This window comes from Solanum tuberosum, unplaced genomic scaffold (genome assembly GCF_000226075.1).
Source record: "Solanum tuberosum cultivar DM 1-3 516 R44 unplaced genomic scaffold, SolTub_3.0 scf00078, whole genome shotgun sequence".
In the NCBI taxonomy this organism is placed as follows: Eukaryota; Viridiplantae; Streptophyta; class Magnoliopsida; order Solanales; family Solanaceae; genus Solanum; species Solanum tuberosum.
Genome location: NW_006239005.1, coordinates 308,983 through 321,304, shown reverse-complemented (window position 1 = coordinate 321,304; position 12,322 = coordinate 308,983). Strand labels below are relative to the sequence as shown.

Below are 12,322 nucleotides of genomic sequence, written 5' to 3'. Positions count from 1 at the left end.
ATTTTTTCACCCACCTCTAATCACTTTTCTTTCTTTTATGAATGAACATCTTTTACCCATTTAACTACCCACTTTTAAATGGGTAAATATGAATATTACTCGTTTTTACCCATTTTTAAATGAGTTGGATACCCAACCCATTTAAAATGGGTAAATATGAGTGGATACCCATATAAATTACCCATTTTGCCACTTCTAGGTACAAGCAAGAAGTTATACTTCAGGGACAAATTGCGTTAGTTATAAATTTTATGAGTGGATACCCATATAAATTACCCATTTTGCCACTTCTAGGTACAAGCAAGAAGTTATACTTCCGGGACAAATTGCGTTAGTTATAAATTTTGCACCAACACACTGTTGCATGGCTACACTTGCTAGCATCTTCACCAACGCTGTACTAGGATTTAAGTTTAGATGAAGTATTGACAACCCCAATGAAATCTCACAAGTGAAATTTCAAATATTAATACAACGAATAAGAAAATATAGTAACTAACAAGGTAAGCAGTGCACATAAAACGTAGGAACTAACAAGTCCTACTAGAAAGGAACAAGAACACAAAATGATGTGATAATTGAAACACAATAAACAACCGACAATGATAAATATCAAAAGCAAGAACTATATTATTACCACTAGTATAACAACAAACACCAACAAGACTAAACCCTTAGAAAGCAAGACAACACTTCATTGCCTACTAACCTTCATGTGCCCTCCACATCCTCCAATCTAATGTCATACCCTTGATAACTTTAAAGTTGCATCATGTCTTGCCTAATCACCTCTCTTCAATACTTTTTCAACCTACCTCTACTCATGCCAACTATAACCAAGCTCTCACACCTCATCACTGACTATGTATCTCAATCTCACTTCTCATTCTATCCAACCACGAAGGTCACTCCCACCTTATCCCGAATATCCTCATTCCTAATCTTATTGCTCCTTGTATGTCCACACACAACCACCTCAACATCTTCATTACAACATGTATGTTCTGAACATCGGAGTCGACTAACCAAAACAATTAATTGGCCATGCCATACAAACATAAAATAAACTTGCTATAAAAAAAAAAACTTTAATTTAACCTGGTGATTTAATACATACAAACTTAAAACTGAATCTCGTAAACCAGGGAACAAACAAGGAGCAGCATAACATATTTTGGGAAGAAACTAGTATGAATTACAACTAACACGACGAAATATTGACCGTCGAATATAGTTCAAAGAGGATACACGCTGTACACTGAAAATTTCCAATGTGGTTGCCCCCAACACTGGAATAGAAAGTAATATTATTAGCAAGGACGATTACTAATTCCACCATTGTACCAAATAAGAAACAAACTAAAGTCTTAATAGAAAATTTATCACCCAACACCTGAGCAAGCTATGCTTTCTCCTGACTTAAACAGTAAGTTCCAAACCTTAAAAAGTATCCACTAGACTAGCAGTAACAACATTAATTAGAGCTGCAAACGGAAAACTCATAAAGACCCGACGACAGTACATTTAGAAGAGAAACTTTTTATATATACTAGAAAGCAGCTGCACAACTTCTGAACCCTTCACCAGTATCTTCATTTAATCATTTGCCAATGCCGAGAAACCATGCCACAAGAACCTGAGTCAAAAATATATGACAAAAACAACTAATCACTCATATTTTTAGATAAAAACAATACCCAAAGTATGAAGTTATGAGATTTGTAATGCTACCACATATTTAAACAGATAACAACCACCTGTCAAGCTGCTGAGTATCTTCCAAAGTGAAGCAGCATGAGCAGGCAATTGTCATGCAAACCTGGGATCGTAAAATCCAGAATCAGAATGGTATAACTGGTTATAGGTTCAAACAAATGAGAATCTGAAGTTGCAAGAGTTAATGTAACGTAAAGTACTCTTGATACAACCCCCATTTAAAGCTAGACCAAAAAAAAACATTGCATGAATTTTGTGTTTAGTAAATATTTTTTCTTGCTTATGTTGATTTTGGAGGATAAGGAGATCTAGGCCTCATATGTTTGCACTGTTAATGGAAGTCCGAATCTGAATGGTTCAAATTAGACCATTAAGTGCATTTGTTTTAATTAAGATTTAAGCACTTGATTGGTCTGAATAGGTCTTAATCATTAAGATCTAGAACAGAGTTTTAATATCATTAAGAAGTATTCTTGTGTAGATAATATTTACCATCACTCTATCTATGATCACCAGCCACCATCACTAACCACCTATGTCTTTACAACCACCACCGCCACCACCATTGTTAACCACCATCACTAACCACCTATGCCTTTACAACCACCACTGCCACCACCATTACAGTCGTCTACCACCAACCGTCGCTAACCATTACTGTCAGTTGCAAGCACACTTACTTCCTCCATTATTATAATTATTCATTGATGTCACCACCTCTACCATGACTACCAACCACTACCACCACTACAGTCAATTCCTACTACTAGCAAACTCTGGCATCACAACTAGCATTGTTGTCAACTACCACCATAAACTCTTCATTCACCTCCACCACTACTATCAGCCACTACCACCACTGTGGTCAATCTCTACTACCAACCACACTCATCACCATAACTAGTACCACAGTCAACTACCATAAACACATCATCAACCACCACACATTCTTCCACCACTGTCAACACCACCAACTACTAACATCAACCAACACCAATCGCCACCACTGTGACAGTCACCATCTAAGTTGCTCGGACTCAGGTGCGGGTGTCTAATACGGGTGCGGATCTAGAGGTCGGATCCTTCATGATCTAATTTCTAAGATTCAAGGATATGGATCCATGTAATGGATACGGGTGCGGGGATTCGCCTAAAAATAATTAAAATATCTAAAAAGAGAGATATAAAACCTAGAATATAGATATTATGTGGAGAACTTGAGGAGAATCCTGGAAGGAGATTAAAGGAAAAGGAAAAGGAGTGACATAGAAATTTCTATATAAAAAGTATTCCATTTCCTTCAATTTCACCTTAGCTTTTGTGTAGATTATAGGAATCATTAAAATTGTCCAGACTTTCCCCATCGATTTTGGTCAAAGTACCCAAAATCTGTTGACCAAATCGGACATGGATCCCACACCAACACCCATGTCGTGTCAACACGGGTGCGGCACCAAGTGAAGAGTCCAAGCAACTTAGGTCACTAGCACCAACCCAACTCCCACGTCACAACTATAACCACCATCATTACTAGCCATCAACAACAATTATTAGCCTATTACCATCATCACCACTACTGCAAACTATCTCCAATATCAGTTGCAACCACAAGTGTTTCATTTTTATTTTTTTATTAAATAATGATTTTATTTTATTAATTTTGAATATACAATTAATTTCTACTTGAATTGTATATTTATTATGTACATATAAATAAATCGTGTACATTCGAATGATGAAAAACAAACAGTCTTAGTCATTCAGAATTCAAATCTAGAGACAATATCTTATCATTCAGATATGCATTCAGATTCAGACATCTAAATCTTAGTGAAAACAAATGAAGTCTTACAATAGTAATGCAAACCCTTTTTTTGTTTATCAAAGGTGATTATGCAGGCCCTTTAAGGATGATATTTTCTGGAAATTTCAAAATACCGGACAATTTGGCAAAGAACAAGAAAATCAATCAGATTGAAGTCTGGGAGCTAAATCATTAACAAAGCACACCTAATACATGAGATGTCACCATGCTCCAGATCAACATTTTTGGAGAAAACGAAGGGCCAGAGAGAAGGCTGCAGCACCACAAGCTTCTTTAAGAGATTCGCAACATCCAACTAGAGATGGAATATTCAACTGTAGATTTTGACCTTAATTTGCTTATTTCAAACTGCTTCAACCAACGTAACCATCTCATTGGTCAAACTTCATTTCTGTATATCTGCACAGAAGATAGAGATTGAAGGAACTCAACATTCTAAATGAAGCCAATGAAAAACAGCAGTTTGAAAAAGAAATTTAAAGTATGATGGTCTCATTTCAGCAATAAAAAGTGGAGCTTGCCTGCGAGGATTCTTCTGTCGCAGTCTGAAGTCATCATTTGTGAACTCTGGTAATGAAATAGGGGCACACAAGATCAATAATTTACAGGAGAAGTTTCATAGCACAAAAACAACAACATACCCAGTGAATCCCACAAAGTGGGGTCTAGGGAGGGTAGATTGTATGCAGACCTTACCAATACCTCGTGGAGGTAGAGAGGCTGTTTCTGAATACAAGTTCCGTAGCACAAGCTTCGTGGAAATATTAATTGAACAAAGTAACAGATAAGGGTTCTTACCAGGCGGAGTCTGTTGGGGCATCGGTTCACTATTTGGTTTACTTGTCTTATTCTCTTTGCTGCAGACAGGAAGTAATGTTAGGTTTCTTTAAAACTTAGCAAGTCTTAATCAAACACTACTTTGGACATCTATAGCTACAGCACTTCAAAGAACCAAGCAATCACTCTAAAAGTGTAGAATTTTTTTTTTAAAGTTAGCTAATAAATACAGATGCTGAATCATATACAGACATTTAACTATCATTAGGAAAACATGGCACAAGAACTCTCTTTAAGATAGCACACTCTTGACATGAAAGATTCACTCAGATTTTCAAAAAGTGCCAAAACGGATGATAGACCCCTTGAATACTTAGAATTGTATTCATAGATTTGCCAAATTCTTTTGGGTTCACAAATAAGAACAAGCTTGGACTCGAAAGTAAATGCTCTGATTGGGTCACTTTGTCCTAACTCCTTGTATTCTCATGTGAAATTTAATGCAAAAGTCATGATAAAAGTCAAACTTGTGTTATACTGAAAACAAGTTACTGATGAGTATGAGCAAAAAATAAAAGAGAAATGCAAAGGAACAAGAATAACTGCATTGACCAAGAGTGTAACAAATACATGCCAGTAGAAAGAAAAACAACGAAATCAACATATTATAACAATCCGCAAAGCATTCTACTGACATTGGAGCAGCACCGAGAGATGAAATCTGTCCACTAGGGCGAGGATGGTAAGCACCATCTGCAGTAACATATGGTGAACAGTATTGTGTGCCTAGTGCTCCAGCAGCACCAGCTAAAACTGGCAACCTGAAAAATTCAAACCAATATTTATCTAGTGACACCCAGTTACTCAAACTATAAAGCCGTATCTAAGATCAGAAGAGAACAGGAATTTTATTATATCCAAGAATTCAGAGAGAGAGATCCTACACATCACACAGCTGTCAATTCATTTTCCCCTCAAAATGTGAAGCATAAGACTAAAGAACCTACTAAATAATATCTCCATGCACTACACGCAAATTCTTCTGTTTTTTTATTATTATTATTATTATTATTATTATTATTTTGGAGGGGGAGGGGGACATTTAGGTTAGCATCAGATTTAAGTAAAGATAACCTCACCATGTCATTTCGGAATTGCCATGCGGTTGACCAACATATCCAGGGAAGGCCATGCCAACAGCAGGAACTCCAACACCACCTGGGTGCTGGCCTCCAAATTGAACGACTGCAAATCCCATTACAGAAAAAAAATGGTTCCTTAAAAGTACAAATATCACTCTACTTAACAAACAGAAGTGATATGATTACCAGTTTAAAACACTTACTGGACTTGATATTACTAGAGCATAACTTATGGAAGAGAAAACCTAGCTACTAAACAGAACAAGAAAAAGCATATAGAAATAACATGCTGCATAAACCACTCCAAGAGGGAAATGTAACTTTAAAGAAGCTTGCCTAAACAAGATCACTACTGAACAAGTATGCTTAAGAGAGTGTTTCAGAACAAGTCCCATATTTTTCAAATCTGATCATATATTTGTTAGTTTAATTGGTTATTATTTTGTTGAATTGTTATATCCAAAGCATGCATGTTAGTTAGCTAATTTCTTTTTTTAGCGTGTTAATTAGTTAGTTGATTTAACTATTTATGTGTAATTTAGCTATTTAATGTTAATGTTGATTTGTTAGATAAGTTACTATCAATATAGTTGAATACTTAATTAGTTAAACCCTAATTTTTTAGAAGTTACATTTTTTCAAGACCAAAAACCCTAATTCTATTAGTACATACATTTTTTCAAAGTTCATTTTGTTAGTGCTTTGGGTCTTGAAGTTACAATACCTAAACCCTATTTTTTTTAGAAGTTATATTTTTTCAAGACCTAAGCTCTAATTCAATTAGTACGTACATTTTTTCATGTTCATTTTGTTGGTGTTTGAGGTCTTGAAGTTATGACATGTAAACCCTAACTTATTAGAAGTTACATTTTTGCAAGACCTAAACCTTCATTCTATTAGTACGTACATTTTTCAAAAACCTAAACCATAATTCTATTAGTACGTACATTTCTACAAGACCTAAACCCTAATTTTGTTTTTCAAGTTCATTTTATTTGTATTCATTTATCAAACACTTTTTGTCAACTATTTCTTGTTAGTATGGTTGATACCTTCTATGGTAAGTTATAAGTTTATCATTCCTTTAATCGTCAACCCTATTTAAACTAATTGACGATTAACTAAATAATAATTTTCTTAACTAATTCATAGTTACAATGTATCATATGCAAAACAGATTAAATAAATGATCTTCACCATAAATTAATCAACTAATTAACAATTTTTTAACTAATTGAGTATTTAAATATATTGATAATAAATATATCTAACAAATTAACATTAACTAATCTAACAAACTAACATTAATATTAAATAGCTAAATAACACATTAGTAATTAAACCAACTAACTAATTAACACATCAAAAAAAAAAACTAAAGAACATGCATGCTTTGGAAATAATAACTAAAAAAAGAATAAACAATTAAACTAACAAAGAATAAACAAATTAATAACAACTGTTAAAGGGCATGATTGATTTTCCTCATATAGCGCACTTATTTAGTGCGCTATACAAGTCCATTGACCATAATGGCCGTTAAGCCTGGTCCGTTAATGGAACTTATATAGCACACTAAATAAGTGCACTATATGTAGATTCTGTCAACTTTGTTTGGTCACTTTTTATTTTTCATCCATCGCATAGGTTCCAAACTAGCATATATTGATGCAGGCTATAAAAGGGTTACCTGGCAGAAAGGTTGGAGTCCCAGAAAACTTCTGATTACTGTGACCACTACCCATGTTTCCAGGTGCACCTACAATGTGAGCCCCATATCCCCTTCCAGGACCCTGAAGACTGCCTTGCCCTTTTGCAACCGTGGAACTCGTTAATTTATTGGACTCTGAAGTAAATGCAAGCTCTCCAGGTTCACAAGTATTCATAACTTGTGCTGTTTTGGGGGGGGATGAAACTTGAGATCCAGCACCCGGTTGCTGTACTAACTGCTGACCAGTTACTTGCAGAAAAGGTTGCCCTCGACTTTGAGCAGAATATCGCTGGGCAGGGAGGAGCTGGGTCGGTAGAGAAACACTATTGACTTGATTATTGAGCACAGGCGATTGATAATTCCTATGCGGTGATGCATTAAATCCTCTTCCTTGGCCTCTCAATGCCTGGGAATGAGTAGACTTCATTGAAGAAGACAACCCCAGTGGCAACTGCACACTGGATGAAGGCTTCCCAGCAACTGCAGGAATAGAATCATCAATATTAAGCTTGTTTATGCCAAACGAATCATTCGGATCCTTCCGGATTATTGCAGTTGATTGTGCAGAAGCAGCACTTTCGCCTGAAAGAGAAGGCTGAACACTGCGGCTACTTGTCTCAGTTTGCATTTCCCTCTTGTGTGTTATTGTAGTCTCTTTACTGGAAGAGCCAGAAGGATAAAATGGTGGAGAAGCATAATTCAATCTTGACATAAACCTTTGATTTGCAGCTGTAACTGCATCTTTTTCTAAATCTGATACAGAAGCAGATGCTTTATTTTTGCTATAATGTGAAGGTTTTTCAACGGACTGACCAGATCTGAAAAATTAGATTTGACAAGAAGAATTGAAAAAGATCCTTCACAAGGAAAAAATGAGAATAATAGTTGAATTGAAACCTACTGCTTGTTTAGTGGAGGAGGTGCATCCATGTTGTCCTTAAAAGATGGTCTGTACCTCCTTGGTCCCCGACCTCTGATAGCTTTTGAAGGATTACTCTGAATGTTCTGGTTATTATCCTTAGTCTGATCATTACCATTGATGTACGCTTTGGGTCTTCTTCCTTGTGAAGCTCCACTATCAGCCCCTCTCATCCTACCACGACCTCGATAGCGACCCCTTGATATCCTCCTATCCTGAGAATTTTACAAAATCTTGTGAGCAAATGACTAGCAGACAGGAAAAATATAATGCTAGAATGAATAGCAAATAAATAAAAGCAGTCACCTCGTCATAATTCCTCTGCTCCACAGTCAACTCTTCAAACTTGTCATGGCCCCATTTACGATCATCTTTTGATTCCCATAACCTTCTTCCGCCAGACACTCGCCTAAACAAAGTATTTTTTTCATGATTAGTTGCCTAAATAATATGATTATATGAGACAATGACATAAACTAGTGATAATAAATGAAGTCTACTTACTGATGGTTAAATGGAGTAATAAATCATAATTACAACCTACAACATTCAGCACAACTACGACGTGAACAGGATGGGTTTTGGGAGAAAGATAAGAAGCATTATCAATTACACTAATATGTGCAAGCAATTAAGGAAACATATTTTTGTTTAAATTAATGACTGCACTTCCCTTTCAAGGTATTTCTCTTCCTTCAATGGTTAATTCATACAAGAGGCTGGGGAAGATAGTCAAAGAACCTAAAGATCACTATATTTTTAGTCTCTGTCTCAAAGCAGAATGAATTAGTTAATACTCCCTCCAGACCAAAATAGTTGATGTTTAGGCTTGGGCACATGGATTAAGAAATTTACTTACTCCTAAAATTAAGAGGCTTTATTTGTAAAATACCCTTAGTTATGATAGTTTTTTCTTTTTAGGTTCACATAATTATCATTGGGGTTAAGAATGTGTCAAGGGTAAATTTGGGAAAAGGAATTAAATACATTCTTGGTTTTGTGAAACATCAATTATTTCTAAACTGGAGGGAGTAACAAAACTGTGGTAGAAGTTTATCTTTACATAAGGGAAACACACATAAAGTACATTGTTATGCATATAGCCAGCTGCAGTGTTAAACCAGATGGCCCTCTTTAAGCCTTTGCAAGGAGGTTTTTGTTGACTGTTGCAGTTTGGATCAGGAAACCACAAAAGCAACCAAACTTGGAACTTGGATGCGATCAAGAAGGTAACTAGCTTGTGTTTTCGAAAACTTCCACCAGAAGATAGGCTTTCAAATTTTATAGGAAAATCAGACACAGACTCCAGTCTCAAGGTATAGTTATCCTTTATACAGGATTTGTTCAATCATCCGATATCCCAATCCATGCTGTGTAGGGCATGACACAACCCCTTTCAGCAGAGGTTTAACTAAAACCTTAGCAAAATCAGACACTTAATCAAGGTATAGGTGTCCAAAATAATAACATTATGAATGGTGACCTAACAACTTTGGGCTTTAGGCAAGTTGATTGATTAATTTCACTAAATCAACAGTAAAACACCTTAAACATATACCACAAACACTAATTTACTCTCTCTCAATTCAAAAATTCATATTAAACTGAACTATCACAATTAAAGTGAAACTTACTTCTGTCGCCCGCCTACATTGTCTCCAAACCTATCATCGTGCATATAAAAAGCTCCAGTCTTGGGCACAGCATAGGGTTCATTTTCTTTTTTCTCCTCTTCCTGCAGCAAATCATGTTCATTCCCATCAACAACCCCTGGAGTAGAACCTCCTCCTTGCTCCACAACTTCCTTCACTCCCTCAGCCGTTTCCTCAACCACAGCCTCAACTTCCCCGTACAATTCTTCCTCCTCCTCCTCTACATACTCCTCACCATCCTCATACACCGCCGCAGCACCTTGCCCCTCCGACTCATCATCAGAATCAATACTCCTTAAGGGCTTTTCAGTATTTCCACTTTCTCCGCCTCCGTCCTCATCATCACTTGCCTCTCTCCGCCTCATCTTCAACGACAGCATCGCTTCCTCCGGATCGCTCTCGTAATCAACATCTTCTCCTCCTGTTCCTGTTCCTGTTCCTGTTCCCGTTCCCGTCATCACAAACAAACAAACAAATCAAAATCAAACTCCAGCAGCACTTTACACTAACACCATTTTCAAAAACAAATCTTTATCAGCAATTGAATCCAAAACCAAAACACTGAATCGAAAATAGAGCAGAATTTGAAGGAGAGTAAAGATTTTTGGGGCTCTGCGTAGTGAATTTGGAGTCTGAAAATGGTAGGGTTAGGTTAAAGTTTTGAAAAAAAGATTGGGTTTTTTTTTGGATAATAATGGGGTTATAGGGTGAGGCTACTGATGTCACTCGCCAGTCGTCAGCGAACTTTATATATATAGAGGGAGTAAGATTTTCAACATTTGGTCCCGCAATGGCCCTTGCAGTGCACAACTTGCATTTAGTCGAAGTTTTAATGTAGGCTTTGGACATCGGATGAAAAACAAAAAAAAAATCTACATTTGGTCTACATTGTTGTTATTTTGAATTTTAATTATTAATTTTAAAAAAAATGTTCTTGGACTAATTTGATTTTTTTTTTAAAATAAAAAAAGATTTCCAGTATGGACAAGTACATTAGTATATAGGTGAATTCAACAAAGTCAAATAAAGATGAAATATGATGCTATGAAATAGTCATATTTATATTTTGTATGAACCCGTTATACACACCAATTCTAATAGGTATAACGAAGACCATGACACATAAAGAATCATTGTGTCATTCATATATCAGTGCGGTATCATTTCTCATTATATTATCAACTAAGTTAATTGATGTGGAAGACTAAGATTGTCTTCACTTCATTCAAAATCAGATCTCATCAAGCATAAATCAAATACATCATCAATAAAAGAATATGAATGTCCTCATGATCATTTATGAATTTCATATGCTTACAAAAGGAATATATAAAGTATACAAAAGAATTCATGTGAGACAGTTATCATCAAGTGTACGATATTTTTGAATAGATGTTAAGCACATAATTAATTAACACAATAATAAATTTAACAAGTATGTTTCAGAGTATGAATAATGTCAAATAATTATAAAAGTCATCACATAATTGAATATGTATTCAAACTTGACACTTGATATTAGTGTAGGTGCTTATCACCTCATATATGGTATTATCTTTATTTCTAACCCTTATTATCATTTAATTATGAAGACATTTCTTCTATCAGAGTTTTAGAGTTGAACTTATCTCGATCGGTAGTATAACAAAATCACATAATTATTTTACCTTTTTTAGGGCTCCCAATATATTCAAATACGAGTTATGCATGAGTATACGTAACTATTAATACCCATAATATAATGATGAAAGTTAATCACGTCAAAAAGTCAACTCCAAACTTTTGAGATTAAATCTAAAATTTATTTCAAAATTGAGTTATCATAATACAAGGATCTTTTACCACAAATTTCTCCCATAACTAATCACATTAGTTTTCATTTTTTTTCTTCTTTTAAATATGAGATCAAAATCCCTAATTTGCAACACAATTCATGAACTAAATTGCTATAACGTAAGTCATGAATAATCATTAAAATGAAGGTCAGAATCTTACCTCCATGATGAATCGTGAAAATTCTTCCAAAAACTCCTCAAACTGAAGTTTAGTGCTCCAAAATATGTTCGAAACAAGAAATCTTGATTATGCCCTTCTTTGCACGCAGATCCCACTTCGCGAACATGGAACCTGTCACGCGTCGAGCCTACACCTTGGACGTGGCTGGCACTCGAGAACCATCTTTTATCCCCAAGCGATAATAGGCTTAAACAAACTATTATCTGAAAATACTCATTTGCAATAATAATAATAATTTGCAAAATAATCTTTCAAGGAAAGAAAGTACTGAGAAACTCCTCAACTCTAATTATCTATGAAGCCTCTAATACTAGGATAGATGTCGGGACAAGACCCACGACAATTCAACAATAATGGAAAATAAATGTGAAATCCTCTGAAAAGCAAAGAGGCTCACCAAAGCTATTTGAAGTGCAAAGTGATCTCAACGAAATACCTATTGATGACCCTGAACACTTGTATCTACATCATAAAAGATACAGATCGAATGACATTAGTACATTGAATGCACGAGTATGTAATATACCCAAGGCAAAATAATTGAATGAAAGGACTGCAATAGAT

General features: G+C 35.4%; 1 protein-coding gene across 5 annotated transcripts; it reads right to left on the bottom strand.

The window, feature by feature from the left end:
- Window positions 1-1,254: 1,254 nt before the first annotated feature.
- LOC102597201 (uncharacterized) lies at window positions 1,255-10,453 on the bottom strand. 5 transcript variants are annotated; one of them, XM_015308363.1, is made up of 12 exons: window positions 9,725-10,453; window positions 8,397-8,499; window positions 8,073-8,305; window positions 7,151-7,989; window positions 5,458-5,563; window positions 5,014-5,139; window positions 4,340-4,398; window positions 4,063-4,108; window positions 3,870-3,940; window positions 3,727-3,794; window positions 1,758-1,819; window positions 1,255-1,636 (listed from the first exon to the last, which is right to left on the bottom strand). In XM_015308363.1, exons 1-9 carry the CDS (start codon window positions 10,198-10,200, stop codon window positions 3,913-3,915), a joined length of 2,016 nt encoding a protein of 671 aa, XP_015163849.1. In that variant the 5' UTR covers window positions 10,201-10,453; the 3' UTR covers window positions 1,255-1,636; window positions 1,758-1,819; window positions 3,727-3,794; window positions 3,870-3,912. The 5 variants fall into 5 exon arrangements, with proteins under 5 accessions (XP_015163849.1, XP_006346644.1, XP_015163847.1 ...); XM_006346582.2 differs by having other exon boundaries at window positions 1,732-1,819; window positions 3,727-3,940; XM_015308361.1 differs by having other exon boundaries at window positions 3,727-3,940.
- Window positions 10,454-12,322: the final 1,869 nt, after the last annotated feature.